General features: G+C 34.0%; 1 protein-coding gene across 2 annotated transcripts; it reads left to right on the top strand.

Moving 5' to 3' along the window:
* The first annotated feature begins 415 nt into the window (after positions 1 to 415).
* On the top strand, positions 416 to 24,818 carry LOC138317483 (tetraspanin-6-like). Of its 2 annotated transcripts, none has more exons than XM_069259173.1 (8): positions 416 to 711; positions 17,689 to 17,767; positions 18,697 to 19,038; positions 20,759 to 20,866; positions 21,942 to 22,121; positions 22,722 to 22,805; positions 23,194 to 24,470; positions 24,782 to 24,818. In XM_069259173.1, the coding sequence occupies exons 2-7, from the start codon at positions 17,708 to 17,710 to the stop codon at positions 23,305 to 23,307; spliced, it is 888 nt and encodes a 295-aa protein (XP_069115274.1). In that variant the 5' UTR covers positions 416 to 711; positions 17,689 to 17,707; the 3' UTR covers positions 23,308 to 24,470; positions 24,782 to 24,818. The 2 variants fall into 2 exon arrangements, with proteins under 2 accessions (XP_069115274.1, XP_069115275.1); XM_069259174.1 differs by lacking the exon at positions 416 to 711 and adding an exon at positions 11,795 to 12,233.
* The last annotated feature ends 559 nt before the right edge of the window (positions 24,819 to 25,377 follow it).

Below are 25,377 nucleotides of genomic sequence, written 5' to 3'. Positions count from 1 at the left end.
TGTAGTAAAATCAGCCAAGTTTGTGAAAAAATGTTAAAATTTTACAGAGGAAATATAAATTTTGTTGACGCCGTGACGTCACGAGGTTTTATTTCACGGTTAGCCATGCAATATAACCTCAGTCGGCATGAGGGTATTGCCCTAGACCAGCCAGTATTACACCCGTAGGTATGAAAGAAATGTACTTACGGTATATCTAAGCTTAACACAAACATGGGGTAACATATTTGATAGAACTAAAACTGTATATTGTTGGAGATATTCGACACCACGAGTGCCTGCGCGGAAATAAATTACCTCTTGATTTACACTACTGAAGTCATTTTCTGTATAATTAAAGTAATGCATATATACACCATTGTAAATAGCATGACGATTCAATTTCTACCGACCTTCGTTCTGATTGGCTGATAAGAGAAGAAAGTTCGCACGAGACGGCATCAGATGACAAAAGCTCACACAGAGTGTTTATTGACAACCTCAAACAATTTAAATACCAACATGGCCGTTTGAGTGAATTTTCACCTGGATTGAGAAATACTGTGCGACAAGACATCAACTGGACGAAGTGTGTGTTGGAATATTGAGGTATTTCACAGTTAAAACATTCACGGAAGGATTACTTTAATGTTTTTATAATACTAAAATACGTCTATCAAGAAAACGAAGGGAGTTTAACCGACAGAGAAAGATTGATAAGGACAATATAAGGTAAGATTATAACGTTTGTCTGTTTATTTATAGTCCAATACACACTGTAGAGTAATAATTATAAGCACAATGCAGGTATTTACAAAAATATCGTACAGACTTGTGTACTGTTCTTGTGTTACAGACGGACCTAGATTTAAACCCAGGTAATGTGTAGTCTTCTGTTTACCAGGTTTAGACCGGTTTTAAAACATTCATTACGAGTCCTCCATCACATACAAATGTACCTATTGTATTTATATATATATAATATATGAAATTCTATTCAATAATGTAATATTCCTAATTCAATAACCAATATATCTATAGGACTCTTATTTCTATACCATAAGCCCTCCACCTCTGGGTCGCGAGTTCGAAGTTTGCTTGTTTGTTTGATTAATCAACGTCCTATACACAGCCAGGGTCATGTAAGGATGGCCTCCTACGTATGTGGTGTGTTGCGTGTATGAAGTGCGTGGTGACTGTTTTGGGATACTACGGGGTGTTCTTGTTATGTCTCCTTGTATAGAGGAACCTTTGCCCTTTTTACAGTGATATATCACTGAAGCATGCTGCCGTAGACACCAAACAACACACCCAACCAGGTCATTATACTTACAACGGGCGAACCAGTCGTCCCACTTCCTTAATGCTGAGCGCTAAGCAGGAGGAGAAACTACCACTTTTATAGACTTAGGTGTGTCTCGGCCAGGGGACAGCACTTACAGCCTACCTTACAAGGGCGAGCGCTAAACAGAAGGCGAAATATGATGTGGTGTCCAGGGATTTGTTGGGAAGAAAAAGTTAGTTGGGAAGAAAAGAAACTTAGTCAAGTTCCACACATAAACGTGGAAGTTGAAGACGTATGATATCTTTTATGATAGACCATTGTAGGCAAGACTAGACAGAAATTTACATTAATATAGTCATCCATTTAATTATCACCCAACATTACACTATAGCAATCGACTGGTGTATCAGTTTTAAAATCAATCTGCTGTGAATGTAGCAAAATACTTCCCTATTTTATCTGCATAATTCATTAGATTATCTAAACGATAATTAAATGATGCATTAAATTCCATGCAGAATATTCCTATCAGGAACTTATTAATACTCGGTTTAATTGATATAAAAAAGTTGATTAAAGAGTACCATTGAATAGCTCGTTCAATTACGTAACATTAGCTATCGATTAATATGATTTTTAATGGTGCGCCTGTTGAGTAGAATACTATTGAACTAGCTTAAAATTCTGAAGGGTAGCTTTGTACCACGATCGAACAGTGTGAATACATGTCTCCATATTGGTTTTATTCGTCATAAAGTTGTCCTATTCGATTAAGCAACTTTGATTGATTTTGGGGAAATTTGTATCTTGTGAAAGTCAAATATGGTGAAATATTAAGGTAATGCTCTGAATAAGTGATATTTAGTCGCTAAAAAGAAGGTTTTTATCCCCAAGACAAATATACTCTTTTGAATCATTATTAAGTTAATCTGGAGAATAAGTGAATGTTTTTATTTGAGATCGTTTGACTCCATTGTATAAGGTCTAGGGTAGTTCCTTTAATAGCTCTAATGGTTATACCTACGTAGTTGATAGGAAAATATTATCACACCCATGGACTCTCAGTTAAAAGGATTTAAACTCAACAGGTCTAAGATTTTAATCCCTGTCACGATCTCACGTTGACCATTCCTTATACTCGACGGCACAGCATACTGCGAGGAAGGGACTCCAAATGCTGGTATGTTCTAGTCATTATGATATCTTGAGTTGTTGATTTTGAGCCGGTAACGAAACAAACAATTCTACGAAAAAAACTTGCGGTTTACTCTGGTACAGATAACACAGTTTTGGACATTTAGAGGTCAAGTTACCCTAGCCTTTCGTCATAAGCTATGTGCCGTTTTAACTTTCAAAATCATAAATATCAAATAAAAAATACCTCCTTACTAAAGTTTTTTGTCGTAAATATCAAATAACAAGAGGCCGAGAGGTCCTGTATCGCTCACCTAGTTTGTAATGCCAAGTAATCTTTTGAATACAGGTTCATGGTTTCTTTTCTGAAGGAATTTGAGTATTAATCTACATGTTATTCTCCTATTGGCCCCCACTCTTTTGGATATTTTTGGGCCAAATGGTTGTAATCCAGAACTAGCGATTTATAGGATTTCCCTCTATTCCCCCTAATTTTCTATTCCTCCCTAAAATTTTGTTCCCCTTCCCCAAAGGACAGTTCCTCGCGAGGACAAGTGTGTATTCTTTTTTGAAGTCTCAATTCAATTTTGAACCATACTTTTTGAAACTGAATCGTAACGAACGTATATATCTGTGTAATTTTAGAACTTCTAATTTAAAATTTCCTATGGAGGCTGGAATAATGTTTAAAGGATTTGCATCTATTTCCCCTATTGGGGTCCGTCCCTCCTGCCATCGGGGGACAGAGCCAAAATTTATACAAACTCTATTCCTCTTTCCTTCTGGATATTTTTGGCCAAATTTGGTTTAGAACTTCGGGGATTATTTGTCATAAATATCAAATAAAAAACTAATTCCTTATTATAGATTATTTATCCTAAATGTCAAATAAAGATTATTTCTTCACTGTAGATTATTTATCCTGCATATCAAATAAAAAGTACCTCCTTACTGAAAGTTATTTGAAGAGCCAGTATACAGCCAAGGACAAAGTTTCCAAAATCTAAAATTCGCCGTTGGTATTTTTTTTGAAGCAATTAATTTGATACATCTTGGACCAAAACAATATCCACTTTTAGGGTTTTATTTTACTCGATATATGTTGTGAGGTACAGGATGCGAGTTGCAAATTACAAGTACAAATTTTAAGCTTCAGAAAGCGAGTAACGAGTTACAATTTATAAAGTCAGTTTAAGAATCGCAAATTGTGAGTGAGCAAGTCCAAGGTACCAGTTGAAATGCCGACTTAATGACAACTATGGAATTAAAAAAAAATACAAAAACTGAGATACGTTTTACTACAATGTAATTCTGATTTACATTAAACTAGAACGAATATACGTACCCGGCCTACTATAGCCTTCTAAAGACACCACCTGTTTTTTGTCTAAAAGTCTTTTGAGCTTCAATATTGCAGCTAATATTAAACGAGAGGCAAGTTGCTCACTGTGCGAGTTATAAAGTCGGGCTTAGAATTGCGAGTTATGAAATCGGGCTTAGAATTGGAAACTGCGAGTTATGAATGCGAATTGAAATGTCATTTTATAGCAACTATAGAAATAAAAAACCTGATCGTATGCACAAGACATATAAATTCGATGTCTATTTAACAACCTTTTATGTTAGGAACAGGTTTCTTTTACGTCACCCCACTACAACCTAAGCCATTTAAACGTTTCTTTGATGAGTCGATTCACTATCAAAGACTTGTTAATTCAAATATCATAGTACAATACTAGTAGGAATGAAATCAAAGAAAACCTCTACTCATCGCTTCTTTAGACACGGGAATAGTTTCAGAAATATATTTCAATAACCTATGATAACTCGGTATCCAATATCGACCGACAAAAGTGTTCAGCTGGCTTAATGGGTCCTACTCTAGCTATATTGACTTAAGTAATGTTTTACGACAGTTTTGTAATATACTTTCACCTGGTAATGAAACCAATGTTGTAATCAACACTTAAAAAAATATAAGTGGTCTTGCCAAGTTGTTCAACAATATATCATTGGTTGACGCAAATACATAAAACATATAAAAACCTACGACATATATTTTCTTCTTGTTGAACTGTATGGTTTATGTAATGCAAACGAAATGAAAGGGAGGCACTTGATACTTAAGCAAAGCCTTGTGATAAAAAGTTGATTTAAATTGGCCGAAATATTTATCGAGGAAAGAACGGCGAAACTCATAATGCCATATCGGATTTTCTTATTTAAACTCAACAGTTCTGTGATTAAAATGTCACTGGGCTTTTTGGATTTTTGAAAGAATATTCCTAATATTCCTAGTTCTAACAAAGAGATTGAAACCATATACTACTCTACATAAAAAGGTACATGAACGTTATAAAATGGCAATATGTTACTCAAATCTAGCCACGTGTTACGATTTCAACTAAAAACATCACGATATTTGAAAAAAATATGCCTCATTTTTACTTGACGCAATTTTAAATTTCGACAATATGTCAATACAAAGCGGTGAAACTCAATTCAAAACATTTAAAGCTAATGTCTTAAAGGCTCTTAGTGATTGTTTGCCCTCCGTTCATGGTACTTAAACGTATAACTTGAATGCCCCGTCCATATTTATCGAGTTATCTATCGATGATGAATATTTTAACTTGTGTCAACACTAAAGCAATTTAGGGTCTTTTTAACATTGTTTACCCAACTCCTGTCGTGAAAATAACTCGTTCACACCTTGACCGTTAAGACCACATGGAAGAACAATTACATCGTGCATGTAAGGAATATCACATATACAGATACGTCAATATAGACCTACTTTCCCAACTCCACGAGGCAATTAATCGATCAGTCTGAATTGACGTTTTAACGACGTAACTGCACTTACCGTTGTTGATTTGACAATTATATTGGGTTAAGTCCAAAAACACTTTATGACGAGCTATGGAGACGTTTATTATGTAGCATGTGTGGCTTTTGACATTAAAGAACGGTAGAAATAATTCAAAGAAAACACATTTAAGATTTAAGGCTAAACTAATTAAATAGACACGCAGTCAACAATAGAATAAAAGAAATTAAAAAAAATTAACAGTCAGGATCATTTAAAGGGGCCCTCTGATGTGTGCAATATGTGAATATCTGTATAGTTTTGTAAGCTGCGATATGTCCGTGTTGTGTCTCCTTGCAATAGAGGAACTTTCACCCTTTTTAGAGTGCGATCTCAGTAAAAAAATGCTGTTGTGGACACCGAACAAAAACAGCCTACCCAGTCACATTATACTGAAAACGGACATACCAGTCGTCCCACTTCCTGTATGCTGAGCGCTAAGCAGGAGCAGAAACTACCACTTTTTATAGACTGTGGTGTGTCTCGACCCGGGGAGAAAAACCCAAATAGAACCTTCATTACAATGGGGAGCGCCAAATCAAAGTTCAAATATGAGGTGTTGTCAATGGCAGGAAGTAGAAAGTCAGTTAAGAAGACAGAAGATGCGATCCTAAAATGTATACGCCTTTTAATTCAGTATCTGCAAGTCAGAACAAATATGAAAGAATAAAGCTGTCACGTGTAAATTTAATGACAAAATACTCCAACTTTAAACTTATTAAACATTTCTTTTTTCATGACACGATGTTTGTATTCAATCATACACTGTTCCACACAACTTTCACATTAACGCCCATGGGCAGTTTGCTTACAAAGTTACTAATAGTCCTTCGGGTTCTGCTTTAGTGCCACAAGATCAGAATTAAAGTCATGAAATACGTTGGGTAGTTGACAGGTACACGCGATAGATCGTTCAGGTGCTGGTTTTTTTTCGGGAACTCCGGATGTCATGTACCATCAAAAAAATGTTCCTGTTTTATTTGCTATCACAGAATATTAAGGTAAACCAGATGTCTAAAGTTATATTACTAACAGCGGTCATCCAAGAACAGTGTCAAATATGATATATTAATCAGAAAGCCGAGAATCGCTCTATAACTTTGTTTACTTGTTGTATTTAAAGACTCCCATGTGTTTGTCCGTGTGTAGTGGATTGGTCTCGGTTTCCATCTGTCATTTACATATCTCACATAAGCGGACAGATAAAAGTCAAACATTGATAAAGAGACATGACGTCACATATTCTTTTGTTGACAACGGACAAATATTTCATCAACACAATAAATTACCCATAGAACGTTATAAACGTGAATCTTAAAATGTAAATACGGTTTATCACGTTAGTGTCGTAATTCTAATACTTGGGTACTTCTATCAGAGTTTAACAACATACAAGTTAAATTATCGGTATTTGTCTTTGTTTTGTAAAATGATTCTGTATTAAGACACAAAACTTACTTCAAGTTGAACGAGTTTAACAATGATTTGATTTAGTTTCATAAATGAACGTCCTATTAACAGAGTTATATAGGGACGGCTCCCAATGTTTTCAATGTGTTGCGGTGTTGTGAGTGAATATTTGGATATTTTAAGAAACTGCGGTATATTCGCGTTGTGTCTCCTTGTTATAGTGGAACTCTTGCCGTTTTATTGTGCTGTCTTTCCTACATGCCGCCAGAACTGTACACTTACATATACTAACAACGTCCTAACCAATCGTCCCACTCCTTTTATGCTGAACGTTAATTAAGCAGGATCAGAAAACCACTGTTTAAACTAAACTACGCCTATGATGTGTCTTGGCTGAGGGCACGATCCCAGAACCTTCCTCTATGGCGTGAGCACTCGAAACAAAACCTACTGTGAGTGGGTGTCAAGCGAGACGGTAGGAAGAAGACATTCTTTTAGGAAGAGAAAAAGAAGAGCCCTAATTTAGTCGCCTTTTTTACGATACGATGTCTTAATTTGGGAACATCAGATACAATTCTAACGCCACCAACTATAACCTAACGAAATATCTTTGATGATATTGTTTAGCTACGTATTCACTACCCTATGTTGACATTTTCAATGTTAGTATAAGATCTAGCCAATTAGGTTAGATAAATAGACGGTGTAATTACGAGTCTCTATCATGTTCAGAGTGACGTCAGCATGTAGAACTTTCTACGCTTTGGCTTTATGTTGTAGACTGTGTATGATGCACATGTTTATGTAGTGTATTAATGATAAAGTTGGACTATTGGAAGGTATGATAAATCGAAACATGCGATTAGTTTCAACATGTTTCGAATATGCTGTTTAGAAACTTGTTTTATTCATGTATCTCTTAAATAAATGCCAAATTAAAAAGATAGTTGATTTATGCTTTTAAACAAGTTGGTCAAATATGTAAAGTCATGATTTTAAACCCAAATTAATTTGATTAAGTTTTTGTCATTAATAAACTCATTTCGTGATACAAAATGTAACTACAAACACCCAATAGAACGTAACATAAAAAGTATAATGTGGTACATAATATTTTTTTTTACTTCAAATCTTAATGTAGTTTATAAGTACAGTAATTATACAAATTTCAAACGGTTTTGAATGTGGGAAGAATTACAATTTATTATAAGTTTATGCAATGTAAATAAGAATATCTCGTCTCCTTTTGCAAATTCTCGACCTCTTAGGGTACATTTTACTTTACTGGCTTTTGATACCGTGTGCCTGAGAATGGCCAAGAAGCCGAGACTTTGGAAAAGAAGAGACTTTCTTATTTGTGTAATCATATAAAACATATAAGTTGTATGTGTATAAACCTGAAGCAGAAGCTATCTTAGCGATCATTTAGAGTTTATATTACAGTTAGAGTTGTAGGACCTATCGTAATGTAATAGCCAACTTTTGGAATCTTTTTCCTTTGCACTACCTTTCTTTCCGTTTTTGGTTGACGTTGTAGGTTATATACTGTGATCGAGACATGTCTAATAGAGATGGTGCTTGCTCATGCTTAACGCTCAGATTCAAGGGTTACATGTACTAGTTGTAGCACAACATGAACGGAAGGGGTGTGACTTTTGGTGTATCACGGCGTGCTTCAACGTTATAACAATATACATTCATTCCGTTATGAGAATGGAGACACAACACTAAGATATCCGTTTTCCAATACATATTCACACGCAACATATCGTAATATGCGAATATATAAAAAATATATTCTGGCTGATTATACGTCGATACAAAACAAACCATTAAAAGTAATCTTGAACCAAAGTATCTTCAAGTCTTAATATTACCAGATAGAACCAAGACCTAATTCTCCCCAAAAAGGAAAATAATAAAACACATTGTTAGTTTATGACGTCAGATATATTCAAAAGAAACCATGACAGACCTCATTAAAGAGGACAAGTAACTTATGATTACATTGTTGTACTATATATAACTGGTCAGCTAGCCGAAACTAGTCAGTAAAATCTACAGTGCATACTTCCTCCTATACCTGTCGGCGTCCTAGGTCGATAACTAATTAAGGTGTTCAACAGGTAGAGACACAAGTCTGTGATATTCCGTGGAGAAATTTGAGCCAATACTTTAGATCGACAACGTTCTCAAATATTGACTTGTCCGAGAAAGCTCTGACTATTTCGGGAAGTTTTCACGTTTGAGAGATTTCGTGAGATAAGGATTGTCAATTTGAATATTTTATTTGTCATCATTAACCTAGGAAAGACAGTATATTATACATAAACCTAGGACATACTATTAAGGATTTTAAGCAATCACTTAAAATATTTTACCATTATTGTAAATATCATTATACATCTTTACAAGCCTTTTGTGGCTTCCCAAGGATGTTGGACTGATGAGAAATGACCGCTTCTGTGATACAGATGATATGAATCCCATTGCGTGGCGCGTAGACATAAGTCTGTTTTAGGAACGGAGATTTCTAAAATTAAAGTTTTCAACTAAAGCACAATATCTATGATAATGATACGAGTAATTTAAACATTGTATTTTTCTTGAAAGAATTATACCTCATGATATGTTTTGATATGATTTGCCTCCTCATTGTGTTTCTTTCAACACCGTTCTGATATTTTTATTCAAAATATGACATTGTTTCATCCTTTATCTCGTTCGCTGGGTTCGTGACGTTGGCAACACAGCGCTCATGCAGAAAATCGGTCAGCACACAAGGAAGCAAATTCCCAGAACTGCACACCGCACCATTCATTATGCAAATATAAATGTTTAAATGGCACTAACTATCACCTTGGATTATGTAATTCTACATGTCGTTCAATACATGTATTGACGAAACATAGGCGTTTTTCATAGAGTTCATACACAATGACAAAGAGAACTACATGAGTCCGCCGAGGGTTATAACATATCATTATGTGACCAAAGCAAACAACCATATTCTGTAAACACAGACTCAATAGGGCAAATTAAATGCGGAGACAATGGATATTGGGCTTTAGTACGTCTAGAATATTTTAATGCATTTGATAGTGTTATGTATTCAAAATTGAACAAAGCTTATCCAATATTACGTTTTAACTTTAAATTATGCCCGTGTATTTAACTCAGAAAGCACTTACTCTTGTTGTGTTATGCAGAGATTTAGATAATATATTATTTAAATCTCTACTTTACAGAACAATGACACATGGACAGACAGTGTTATGTTGCATGACTGCATGGTTTTCAAAATGGTGGATCGGTTGTTAGGAAATCCTTTTATTTAGAGGACGAATTGATATTAACAAATGTGTCATATACAATGTAACCCATAATCCGATTTTTTGTTTTCCATTTGATCACTACATTGTGCCAATGAGAGATATCAGAGCTGGAGATGCAAAAAATCGATTTTGTGTGAAAAATAATGTTTAAAATGTTGGCAGAATTGAAACATACAGCAGATGTGAGCACTTTGTTCTGTCGTTACAACTCTCTAGAACAGTTAAGGGTAGCAAACACAATCATGCTACTGGTTGTGTTTTGGGAATATTACTACATTTAGTGAACATTATTTCTATTATGTTACCTATCCCCCTCCCCCCTCCCCCCGCCACAGGTATGCTGTGATATCCCCCTCTGGACCTTCACGCATGTGTGAACTAAAAAGGAGGTGTAGTTGTAGTTATATTTTCACAAAACATACAGTCAATAATGTGTTAATGTTCATTTTATGATTTACAACTAAAGAAAGGAAATAACATTTTTAATACTAAAAAATAAGGATAAATACCAACGTCAAACTAGTTTTAAAAAAAATGACAGACCGACAGCATTTCTGTTTGGTACGTCTAGAGTACATAATTCTTCGGCGATTGCAATTAATTATTGCAGAATGGATCATCCAGACAATACGCATCGCCATTATATAGTTTATCTTTATGTACTATATTTATGACCGTCCTTTATATGAAATTTTATTTATTCTTTTGTGTCTCGATAAAGGCACAGATCGCCTCGAAAATTCAACAATATTTTGTACACACTGTTGTAATTACTTCTTTGTCCCATTTGACTAAAGATAAGTGTATGTAATTGCTCTTTTGAACCACAAACAGATCCAGAATCAGTAAATCATGGTCTTTATCAATACCCGTGCATTTGCATGTAATTTAACATATTCAAGCAAAAACTATATATAGTTAAAGCCAAATTAAGTTTTGGACCCATGAAGGTAAAGCTGTAATTAAGTTAACATGATCCAAGAAATGGTGTATTCAACTTTACGCCGCACTTTGCGGTTTGACATTATGTCGCAAACGACATAATTTCCTGACTATTTCATGTATAAACATGATTATTCCGAAACAAAAAGAAAACGACAACACTGCCAATCAATATCTCAGGTAACAGGCATGACAATGACATATTTTTCGCAGCATTTCAATGTGGAGAGATAATTACCAAAGTTTCTGTTGCATATACTTTGACCTTAATGCTCAGATCGTTATGAAATCAATATGTTATACGGACAGGAAACATTATATCGATTTTCGTGGAAGTAATGATAATTTATATGTGTTAATGGGCGCTTGAAGCTACATTGTACATTTATATATGTAAGGTATTTGGACGTTAGTAGGGGTCATACCCATTTATTATTTGATTAATTATTTGGTAGTATGTACAGCGTTATAGATTACATGTATCATAATCAATATTGAATGTGCTATATCCATCATTTCAATAATAATGAAATATTATGTTAATTAAATATTTGAGCGTGATGAAGGTCCTCTTATTTCAAAATGAAAACCTAATTTTAACTGAACACTGTAATATGACTGCTATATTGATTTTGTATATTGTCTGAATCTTGTTAAATCTATAAACGCGATAGACAAGGCATTCGAAAAAACAATATTTGCATTTCACTGCAACTTCAATGTCTAACTGATATTGGCACAGGGAATCGTTGTTGGGTAGGATCAAACACACAAATGTTTACAGTCTGTTCGATTGTCCACCAATCAATACTCCTTAGCGTATAGGACAGTAATTCTTGTTTGTATCTGAACTGACAGGGCTACGAGGAACGGCGTACACGGATTATATTACCTGTGTATGGTCCCAGTACTGACAAATTAAATCTCTGGACATCAATACTGAAAATGAATCTTTAAAATATGTGTTTGAGAGCATCGATAGCGGAAGTATGAATGACGATCTTGTGGGATAAAACATATTCTAACGCTCACATAAAGAAAAGCCTCGCATTCAGAATCTAATTTTACACTACGTGGTATACATATCGTGCATCGACCCGTATTGGGCAGTTTCGCCATGGGCGCTTTATGGAACGTTTCACTACAGCAGGACCACGTTTAATGCTGGATGATCTATTTTAACATAATCTACAAGAGTGGCAGACATTTTCGGACTATTTACTTACATATTCTTTTCTGAGGCGATTGAATTACAAGAAATTATTTAGGAAAGCGAAAGGTAGGTTTATTTTGACAATACAACATTAGACTATATAAAGATATCTAGGCAATGAACGTTCACTCATGAAGATATATGTTGTATAATAAGGGAGATATATTGGCGAGGACAGTTTTCGTTTACTCACGTTTCCATGTCTTAGATTTAAATGAGCATGTTTAGAACTATCCGTGGTTGACTCGATAAAAGGTTTACACATAGAATCATTGTCCATTTATCATTGTGCCGGTATCATTCATTTTTAAAATGAAGATTTCGATAGATGTATTACGGACTACGTTTGTTATTTAGTCATGCGGACTTTTATCTTCAATATGTTAAAAGCTGCCTTGTATGACGAAATAATAAAACATTATAACAAAGCTTGATGATATATGTCATTAAAAGACCTGAAGATTTAAGAATCGGTAATAAATTTTTTTTTAATTTTTTTTTGTGAAACGTATATAATTACAAGTTGTGTTATAAACTACATTAGTATTCAACGATATATGTAGACACAGATTTTTTTAAGCTATAGCTTCATTAGAAGACTGAAACGGTTGGGATCTTCAAATTAACAATGTTCCTCCAGTGGGGAGCACTCAACACACACAAGATTGACACAAGAAAAAAAATCATATTTCATTACATTAAACGTATAAACATTTCTAACATGTCAATATACACTAAAAAATTATATTAATGTTTACTGGTAGTAAAACATTACTGTAATAACATGCGTTAAAAGTTAAAATCTTTAATTAATTTTTTTGGGAAAAATTGTTTTACCATTTTGAACATTTTTAATATGTTCCCTTTCAAATAGTGATATGCATGCTTTTTCTTGACATTAAACACATGTAACATCTTGAGTCATGAAAAATACAGTTGGCAATAAATTTGATACGAATAAAAGGTTTTCGTTATTATCTACATATGAAGGAAAAATAATATCTTTTTTATTTCTAAATTCAAATTTGTTTGTGATGTATCAAAACCTATTGTGCATTATCCAATATCTATGTAGCTTTCTGACAGTTGCTGTCAAAGCAGGGACTGTTGCCTAGTAGGTAATGCTAGTCTACTGAAGCATACAATTGGCCATATCCGGTCACATTTCACCGACAATATGTAACAAATCTTCCGATTTCATATACATATATACATGTACAAATAAATGAAATTCAAATCGGTTTCTCGCAGGACCGAATGCTCATTTAGGAAAAGGGCATAATGCTATACTCATTATGTACACATGGGCTTATATTTAAGGCTCGTTGTATCTAGTATTACTCATTAAAATTATATACAATGCAATTGTATAAATCAAAGGTCTGGAATTGGTTTGGTCCGGTTTGGCTATGAGATCAACGTCCTATTAACAACAAGGGTCATTTAAGGACCGGCTCCAATGTATGCAATGTGTTGCCGTCTATGGATATTTTGGGAGGTTGCGGTATATTAATGTTGTGTATCATTGTAATAGTAGAACTGTTGCCCTTTTTGTAGTGCTATCCAAATGAACCATATCACCGGATACATCGGACAAGCACACCCCAATGGGTCACATATTACTGACAATGGGCAAATAAGTTGCCCCACTTGCTTTATTATTATCGTCATGCATGAGTTGAAACAACAACTTGCATATACTTTGGTATGTCTCGGCAATGGGAAAGAGCCAAGAACCTTCGTCACAGCGACGAGTGCTCCATTGGAAGTCAAAAGTCATGTATTCGTAAGGAAGGCTCACAACAAAAGGTCAAGAAGCGCTTGATCAAATCGTTTTAAAACATAATTGTTAGCCATGCTTCCTCCATAACCCAAGAAAATCGTATATAAATACCTTAATTGAAGCAGGTAATAACACATATGAAAAACTTAATTTGCGTATAGTTGGAACGACCGGTTTCTGAAATGCGATCGATACTTTATTTGCCAATCAAGGTACTTCCTTGTGGCATATTTCCAAGAATCACAAAGAGGATAGATTTCTTACTAATCGAAGTCCTGAGTACATTTAATTGTTGGCTATTTGATTACAGTGCGAGCAACCCGATGGGTAAGGAATAAAATCAATGAAGGAAATGATTCCGACAAGTTTGCTAGTACGATAAATTGCAGTATAGACATTGCATATTCGAGACTAATGATACTTCAAATTAGTGTAGATTTTTTTTGCACTTGCGGCCTTGTGGAAACATTGAAATATTGCTCAGCTTTACGTCACTGAAACATACCAGTAAATACACTATACAGCCCATCCTTTCCTGTCACGGTATACATACTGGTATCAAATGTCCAGGAAAGGGTACAGATGGTACACATGCCCACAATTCAGTGATCATTAAAAGTTTAACTCACCCAGCTTTGTCAATAATGTTAGCATGCATGCATACATTATTGCGTACTATATGCAAAGTGATTTAGAAGTCATTTTTCTCTGTAAAATACGTAAAGGAGCTGTATCTTGTCCAGATTAGAATTCTACATTTCATGACTTTGCCATAATGTTCATTAGCCGCTCTATCGTGGCGTGCTTCCATTTGCTGAACGGGATTACAGCTTTTCTATTTGGACCTGAAAATACAAATGACAGTTTGAAATATTATCGTGGCATAAATGAATTATACAGTGATGCATTTAATTATAGTATTACTGATAATGAAATAAGATTAGTGTTTCGAGAAATAGTTCAACTGCTGTATTTTGGTTTAGATTAAAGACTAAACTCCTAAATTGAACAACCTGTTCTAAACAGACGCCTGAATATAATCAGATGCATTGATTGCAATGTGTAAGTACCCCATTATACCGTTTTTCTATACATGTATTGGCAGCTATTATTTGTGTTATAAAGTAAAAGAAATGTTTGTTTTTGTTAAGCTTTACAGTCACACAAATGACAGCTGGTTGTCCATGTTTTGTCCCCACTAGTTAATTGGTACAATAAATGTAATCAAAGCAAGGTATATATTTCATATGAAAGCATTTTTGTTCACATATTGTGTGGGCATTTACAGACAGCTCTTGAAATTGCAAGTCGCATGTTTATCCATGAATCATACGAACATTTGATTGATTAATTTCTGAGTAAATACAATATATGCAATTGTTTAAGACATAAAAATGTCGCCCGATTTGCACTTGACATAAACAGTAATACTGAACTACATTTTCAGGAGATAGGTAATTTTTTGTATGCTGCTGATTCGCCTTGGTTTAGTTGATAAACCTAGAGCCTAACTAACAAGAGCAGACGTTCAACAAAATATCGAAATGAAATAGCTGTTCAGGGAGGACGAAACGAAGATGATGTCTATTTGTTATTTTCATATCCCCCTTTTATTTGGATTTTATATTAAACCCTAATGGTTGTTTAATTCCAAGAGGAGAAAAGTTTGCGGTCTCCACTTTGATCTTCATTCACGTATCTGTCAATCGCGAACAGTAACAACCTATATAGGTATCGTACGTGTCATTCTATCAATTTTATTCGCGGATATTTAGCAAAGAAATAAAGCTGATCGCGAATATAATCGAATATAACCCCACGCGAATACCAACAACTACACAGTATGCTTCTGGTAGTGTTTACTGTAACTATATTACCAGTGTTGTATTTCTCTCCGGGACTTTTCAAATATCTGTATTGTTTCAGATTTACCCGCCAGGTTCAGATTAACTCGCCTGTAATGTATTTGACTTTCCGTATGACAACAATAATTGCATCTAAATACAATGCGTATACAATGTCCATAAGAGACTTTTCAAATATCTGTATTGTTTCAGATTAACCCACCAGATGCAAATTAACTCTCCTGTAATGTATTTGACTTTCCGTATGACAATAATAACTACATCTAAATGCAATGTGTATTCAATATAGATAATAATGTAAATACAGAATTTCATTCAACAAAAGCTCGCTGACAAAGCACACAGAGAAAATTTCTTTAAAACTCTCGCGGGATTGGTTTGGTTTCATAATCGTGACTTCAAAATCGTGACATAGAATTCAACAATAACTCAATAAATTGACATAATTACAGAAACAACTTCGATGACGTTTGATCAATTTTGCTGAAATATCTCTTTAAACATGATACCCTTCATTAGTTTTAAAACGTACGACCTCGTGGCAAGGAAATTGAGATTATGAAGTATTTTAAAGGTTCAATTTATGTACTATGTGGATTTGAACTTTACGCACGCACATTCTTTGTTAATTCGGTGCACCAAAATTTTTCATTTTGTTTTTGTTTCTTTTTTAGCTGTAACTTTCAGCTTAAGATTGCATTCTTCCGACAACGGATTGTTCAACTTTCAAGAATGATTTTTGTTCTTTTTAAACTTTTGACATTATGGTCTTGGATTGTCGATACATTTGTGGGTCATAAATAACATTCATTAAATTGAAATGAACGTCATTGCTTATGGTGACTTTGATTAATTGGATAACATTAAACTGATTGAATCGACACGAATTAATAACATAATGGATTGTCTTGAATTCTATACCATTTAATGGCGTATATAACACATAAAACTCAGCGTTCTTACCTATACCACTCCTAATAGCCAATGTTTGTTAAAGTAGAGATATCGGCGCGCCACCTCACCCTTTATTTACCGACATTCATTTACATTTTTGAAAATCTATACATCTGCATTAACCTATTCAAGTATATAACGACGCCATATTTAAAGTTCTACATAATCGTTGTTGGCGAAAGCACCCCGTACTGTAGATTGTATGTACCTGTTTATATTCATACGTGCGTCATTATAAATAATTCTTTATGCCAATGTCCGTGGGACGTGACAGCAATTTTACACACCTATTCAGGTTTCAAGTATTAAAAGTTTGATTTTTAAATCTACGAGGCGATATCACATTTACTCAGGAACTGTTTACAGTGTAATTATCTGTCTTTTTAGGCAAATGTCTGGTGGTTGGCTCCGTGTTTCGAATACACATTACATGTATATTTATAGACAAATAACCAGAACATCATATTTAATAAAATTTTGGTTGATCAGAAAGTAGCTACAGTATGCATTGACAATACGTTCTAACCCAGTAGTACAGGCAAAACATTGCAAGAAGTATACTCGCACGCAGCATATGGCATTACATCGACACTTTTCTGTAATCTTAACTGATATTTTAGGTGTCGACAGTAAAATGGTGTACTCTTAACCAATAAATTAGTGAAAATTTACAAAAATATAGCTTACAAACAAGGTGTACATGTGGTTCACATTTACTGCTGTTCTGACCATTCATCACATTCCTTCATTAGTAACCTATCGTTGAATTATTTTTCTTCGAGGACTCTGGATTTTCTTTATTTTCAAATCCTGATAAGTCCTTAACGGACCTTGTGTGTTTAAACTGAACAAAAAATATCGATACTCCGGTTTCCTTTTTTGAATACAATGAATACAATGTATATTTCGTTTGTTTCAGATTTTAAATCCTGCACAATATGGGTTGTTTCGCGACATGTGGGAAGATTCTGTTAGTGGTGGTCAACTTGTTCTTTTTGGTAAGTTTATTCATACCTCTTTTATCCTGCTTCAAAAGACAAATATTCATGAGACGAAAATTTAGAACCCTTTATCGAGGGAATCCAATACACGCGCATTTTGCGATAAAGTTTAGACTGTGTTTATGACAGCATTATTAATTAACAAGTAGAATTTGTAACATTTAAAAGTTAAACATGGTGTTTTCTTATCTAATATGTTTACTTGGATATGGACGGATATGTGTGGAAAAATGGCAAAATGCTCTTAACCTGTAAAATTATTATATATCTTCTCTGATTTTGAAATTCGCATTTTTCGTAGCATTATGAAATACCGTATAGACGGTCGTTTTCGCGCTCACGATTTGATCTATAAATGACCAAATCAAATGATAACGATTTTGAATTTTCGCGATGTGGATTTTAGATGCAGATATCATTCAATCATTTCTCATTATTTCGCGGATCAAATTTTCGCAATCCTAGCAATGTGCCGCGAAATCGCAAAAATATCATCCCTGCGAAACAACACTGGCTATACGGTATCACCGAATAGCAGAATACGAAATAACCTAACTAAAGAGGAAATTTGAAATAGAAGTTTTCATGAATTATACTTTTGACAGCTAATCTTTACTAGTATTTAAAATAAAAAAAAAACAAAAAAAAAACAATGAAAGTTTGACTTGACAATGAGACGTACCATGATGTTTCCCGTGTTAATTGTCACCATCGTTATTACAGCCTAATTAAAGAATTCTGTTTATGGCTTTGTTTACCCCTACTTGTATTGTCCATAACCTGATCAGGCAACAAAGATAACGAACAAGCCATAAATAAATAATTTTATCAGATTATCTTAACTATCAGTCTATATATAACTTACTTATAGACCAACTAATTACTTACATTTAAATGTTAATTGAAGTAACTTTTCTATTTTTCAGGTGATAGGACTTGTATTTTTCGTAGCTGGTTTTTTCTGTAAATTTGGAAATGATACGCTGAAAACATACTATCAAGGTGCATTGGACAGTCTGTCCAGCAGTCTTTCAAGTTCTGGATTTGGCTCTGTGGATTTATCGTCTTTCGACATCACAGAAGTTATCGGTACCCTTGGTGTAGCACTTATTGTGACTGGGTCGATTTTAATGGTAATTACGATATTTGGATTCATAGGAGCCTGTTGTAAGGTGAAATGTATGCTAATCGGCTATTGTATTCTCGTGTCACTGGTGCTGATTGGGCAGATTATATTCATTGGAATTCTATTTGGAAACAAGACATTGGTAAGTAAAAAGTAAAACATGAACTACTGTGAACCAACTTTATTTCACGGCTACTTAATTTCGTGATTTCCATTTCAAAATAAGTTCGCGAAGATTAAACTTTTCTTATTAAAAAAATGACAGTAAATTTTCTCTCAGTATCAATGATGTATATGTTAGTTCGTGGAGATAAACTTTCGCGAATTTATTTGGATCGCGAAATGCGCGAAAATAAATCGCACGCGAAAGAAAGTTTGTTAACAGTACATAGATAAATAGATAGATTCATTAATAAATAGAATAAATAAATAAATAGACAGAGATAATACGGTGATAAATTGGAACAGTTAGATGGAACAATTACGATGAGGTGATACTAGCCGTAATACTTGTATGATCAATTATGATGAGGTGATACTAGCCGTAATACTTGTATGAACAATATGATGATGATACAGCCGTAATACTTGTATGATCAATTATGATGAGGTGATATAGCCGTAATACTTGTATGATCAATTATGATGAGGTGATACTAGCCGTAATACTTGTATGATCAATTATGATGAGGTGATACTAGCCGTAATACTTGTATGATCAATTATGATGAGTGATACTAGCCGTAATACTTGTATGATATCGATACAGAGAAAAAACAGTGATAAATGGGAACAGTTATGATGAGGTGATACTAGCCGTTATACTTGTATGATATCGATAAAGAAAAAAAGTGATAAGTGGGAACAGTTATGATGAGGTGATACTAGCCGTTATACTTGTATGATATCGATACAGAGAAAAAACAGTGATAAATGGGAACAGTTATGATGAGGTGATACTAGCCGTTATACTTGTATGATATCGATATTTTACACAGAGATAACGCGATGATAAATAGGAACAGTTTTGATGAGGTAATACTAGCCGTAATACTTGTATGATATCGATACAGAGAAAAAACAGTGATAAATGGGAACAGTTATGATGAGGTGATACTAGCCGTTATACTTGTATGATATCGATATTTCACACAGAGATAATGCGATGATAAATTGGAACAATATGATGAGGTGATACTAGCCGTATACTAGTATGATATCGATATTTTAGACAAAATATACGCGGTGATAAATGGGAACAGTTATAATGAAATGATACTGGCAGTAATACTTGTATGATATCGATATTTTAGACAAGATATTACCGGTGATAAATTGGAACAGGTATGATGAGGTGATACCAGCCGTAATACTTGTATGATATCGATATTTTACACAGAGATAACGCGATGATATACTAGCCGTAATACTTGTATGATATCGATATTTAAACAGAGAAAAAACAGTGATAAATGGGAACTGTTATGATGGGTGATACTAGCCGTAATACTTGTATGATATCGATATTCTATACAGAGATAACGCGATGATAAATGGGAACAGTTATGATGAGGTGATACTAGCCGTAATACTGATAATATGTACTGATGATAGCGATATTTTATGGGCATAAATACCCATGACATCACAATAGCAATAGAAATATGGACTTAAGCTGAATTACCGACCTCATAATATTTTGTTTCACAAAAATACCATCCTTACCGGCATTTTGTTGATGAAAGAATCAGGACAGACTATACCGTGATCATTATTGATTTGTTACCCTGACTTAAATAGGCCAGTGCCGTTTATTTTACATTTAAATAACCAATAATTGTATTTTAAAATTTTGATTTCAGATCACAGATGAAATTAAGAATCCGCTAAAATCATCCATCCAATCCGACTACCAGGGACTCAATGGTACAAATATTGTCTCTTTGGCGTGGAACTTTGTACATATACAGGTACGCTATAATTAAAGGGATTCTGACGAGAACCTGCTGAATTCTGCGTATTACAGTTTAAGTCAGACATATCAGAGTTCATCTGCAACCACTATGACGGATTAGGCAATCTGAGAAACTTTCTACTTTCGTGCACCAAATCAAATAATATAAGACTCGTCATAAGTGGATATGAAGGATAGGGATATTCTACCCTAGGGTCACAAAATGTAGTAAAACCCGAGGCTTTCTTTGTGATCCCGAGGGTAGAATATCACTATCCTTCATATCCACTTATGAAAGAGTATATTTCTTTCATACCTCGACGTTTTATTGCAATTTTACAACTATGATATCACTCATTTGGAAATAAATTCGATCAAATCCACGACTAGAAGTCAATTTTCCATACATAATAAAAAACACATGATATTTTCAACACAAATTCCGTTATTTGCATCTTTTATAGTAAAACCAGTCATATTTGTGAAAAAATGTTAACATTTTACCGAGGAAAAAAAGATTTTGTTGACGCCATGACGTTACAAGACTTTATTGCATGGGTAGCAATGCAATACAGCCGCAGGCGACATCAGTGTGTTGCCCTGGACCAGCCAGTATTGCACCTCTGGGTATGAAAGAAGTTAGCTTTCTGTCATGATGTTAGAATATTCTTTTTACTCATGTTTAACACGTAATATAATACGTTATTGATTGAAAAATGATTTTTGGAATACACGTACTTACACGAAATAAGTATAGTATGCTGTATCCAATACTTCATCGTTTTTGTATTGTTAATGAAAATGGTGCAGTCTGATATATTGGAGCATAGATAACAATGTCTACAGGGTGCTTGTTTCGCTCTTGCAATCTAGCGTGATATTAAAAGTCAGTATCTCGTTACTCAATATTAAAGACGATTCCCCGGAAGCTTTTTTTTTCAAAACTAGACAATGATGCCAACGTTTTCCGTGCAGTATACTTTGAACTGTTGAACATCACATTAAATAGTTTACTAATTAATATTTCTTTATATAAAAGATTGGGTTAAGCATATTTTGTAGTAGGGCTCTCTACTGATTGTCCTTCCTAGGTGAAATGCTGTGGGGTTGACAATTACCAGGATTTTACCGGCGCCACACAATGGATCACACACTACGCATCCTTGGGTTACACTTTAATAACTCCATTGTCGTGTTGTAAGGAACTGCCTTCATCGACGGACTTCAGCTGTGCGGCCTCTCCTACAACCAGCAATAACTATAAAGATACGGTAGGTATATAAACAAGGACTCCTGTAAAAAAAATAAATGAAAAAATAAAAAGATAAAAAAGTATCAATTATGGACCCTTGTTGAGATTCATATGGTGTTATATCACCCGCGAAGAATACATAATGACAAAGTTCATAGCTCGAGGTCATTATTTTTAATTATACAAGGGCGATATAACACCATATTGACCGAGACAAAGGTCCCTAATTTTTATATTAGATATGTTGTTTCTTTAACAAATGTTAAAATCAATCTCTAATATATGTATTCAATACAAAAAAGCAATGATTAAAGAACACCACCATGAAGAATGCAGCGTTTGGGCAATGAAGTTCGTAAATGAATATTGACTCGGTGTTTATAAATATGGAAACACCGGGTTTGTATGTTACATATTGAACGTTATGGGACCATGTATTAGCCAATGAATGTAGTGGAAATTCGAAGTATATATAATATACCTCATTATACTTGAATATTTTCGATAAACTCGAACAGTATCAATTTTGTACATATATATTTAAAAAAAGGCATTTTGCTATTTAATCTCTGAATGTGACAAATTTAAATTTAATTCTACAATTTACCGTATATTTCAGAGCTGCTTCGACAGCATTTGGGATTTAGCACTTGGAAATGTTGGACTCATGGCCGGGATATTTGCTGGTCTAGGTCTTTTCCAGGTAAGGCGAAAGTCCAGGTGAACAAAGTGAAGACAATTAAGTGAAATGCATTGTTGGTTGGAATTTATTATGCATTTGGTTGTTAATTCGCGTTATGTCATATAAATTTATATAAATGTAATTATATATGCCATGCGTATGTGATGCTTGGTGTCTTCGGCGGCATGATTCACTGCGATTACACTATACAAAGGGCAAGAATTCCACTATACAAGAAAACACAACACGAATATACCACAGTCTCTGGTAATAGGACATCTAGTTGATCAAGCCAACATAATAAACATGTATTTACACATCTTATCGCTAATGGTTATTGGACGTTTTGTTTAGCAAACTAAACCAAAGCAGTTTCAAGCAGCATTATGATCTAATTTATTATTTGTAGCTATTGCTGATCGTGTTTGGTATCTGCTTGTTATTGGATGGACGGAAGAATCGAGTTGGGAGTTCACCACCACAAAGTCAACGCGACCGTAGGAGAAAACGATGGGATGATTAAAACACTGAAGAGGAATTCAGAATCAAATATACAAAATTAACATTTTAAAGTTTATATTATAAATGTTTTGTTTAAAATTCATATATTTCAAATGTAAACATTTTGACGTATAAAGTGACTTTGCATTTCTAAGTATATAAATGTTTACGATGAACTCATTTAAAAAAAATGAAATTTTCTATTTAGAGCAATACTGTATACGTTGTAAATTCTTTTAAACCTATGACTTATCTGAAGTCTTAAACCAACAAAGTATCATTTTAATGTTGTACGAAATACTCCCTAAATAATCATATGAGTTACCTTTATTATATTATTGGAATTTAATTAGTAATCACGTTAAAGTGAGAATTAACGTTTCTTAACTTTTCTAAATAATGAGGATACTGCTGGTTTTTGTCTGAAGGTTTTTTCATTGAATAAATAAGTGATAGGTTGAAAAATTTTTAAATACGTAATCGAAAAAAAAAATTCTTATCTACCTGAAGGTTGTTCCTTATTCCATGTAGCCTTATTAACTACGCGGTGTAAAACCTTTATCCTCTGTAACTATTCATTAAGTTTTTATATGTTTGTTATTTTTTTGCGAGTTACAATATTCAAATGGATACCGCACACAATGTACGCATTTAAATAGAGGTTCCCCAACAATGACTGTTGTTTATCATGTTTATCGAACTCGAGTTAGTTAATTTTCAAATTTTGAAAATTTATGAGCTTTAGCGAGTGTCTTTTGAAAATTTGAAAATTAACTAACGGGAGTTTAGATAAACATGATAAACAACAGTGACGCGTTGGGGAACCTATTTATCCCATAACTTTAAATCTGAGATATATCTATACCGTGGTGACCATTTTCTTGTCTTCATTCAGGGAAACTTACCACCAAACAATGTGTAATGATATCTTTCCGGCATAAAATATAGTGCCTTAATTGAGAACCAATATTCTATTGTTTAATACTTTGAATAAACATCTACCTGTTATAAGTAAATATAATGCTATTTTAAAGAAAATGAGCTATGGAAAGAAGCTTGAAGTTGAAAGCAAATCGGAATCAAGTGATCTTGAAATTGACCAATCAGAGGCGCCGTAGGTGGAGTGTGTAAACATAAATGATAACACACTGGAGTGTGTAAACATAAATGATAACACACTGGAGTGTGTAATGGAGAGTGTAAACATAAATGATAACACACTGGAGTGTGTAAACATAAATGATAACACACTGGAGTGTGTAAACATAAATGATAACACACTGGAGTGTGTAAACATAAATGATAACACACTGGAGCGTGTAAACATAAATGATAACACACTGGAGCGTGTAAACAAAATGATAACACACTGGAGTGTGTGTAAACATAAATGATAACACACTGGAGCGTGTAAACATAAATGATAACACACTGGAGCGTGTAAACATAAATGATAACACACTGGAGCGTGTAAACATAAATGTAACACACTGGAGGTGTAAACATAAATGATAACACACTGGAGCGTGTAAACATAAATGATAACAGAGTGTAAAATAAATGATAACACACTGGAGCGTGTAAAAATAAATGATAACACACTGGAGTGTGTAAACATAAATGATAACACACTGGAGTGTGTAAACATAAATGATAACACACTGGAGCGTGTAAACATAAATGATAACACACTGGAGCGTGTAAACATAAATGATAACACACTGGAGTGTGTAAACATAAATGATAACACACTGGAGCGTGTAAACATAAATGATAACACACTGGAGCGTGTAAACATAAATGATAACACACTGGAGCGTGTAAACATAAATGATAACACACTGGAGTGTGTAAACATAAATGATAACACACTGGAGCGTGTAAACATAAATGATAACACACTGGAGTGTGTAAACATAAAGATAACAAAAATGTATAGAATTAAATTACACACATGGTTTTTCCATTGTGAAACATTCATAGTTATGGGATAAACAGCATTACATTGCTATTTTATGCTTATTTGTATGCATGCAAAATATCAAAATGCCTTGTGCAGTGTTTGGTCTGTTAAGTCTGAATTTCTTTCACA

This window comes from Argopecten irradians, chromosome 3 (assembly GCF_041381155.1).
Source record: "Argopecten irradians isolate NY chromosome 3, Ai_NY, whole genome shotgun sequence".
NCBI lineage: Eukaryota > Metazoa > Mollusca > Bivalvia > Pectinida > Pectinidae > Argopecten > Argopecten irradians.
This window is presented reverse-complemented; position numbering and strand designations above follow the sequence as displayed.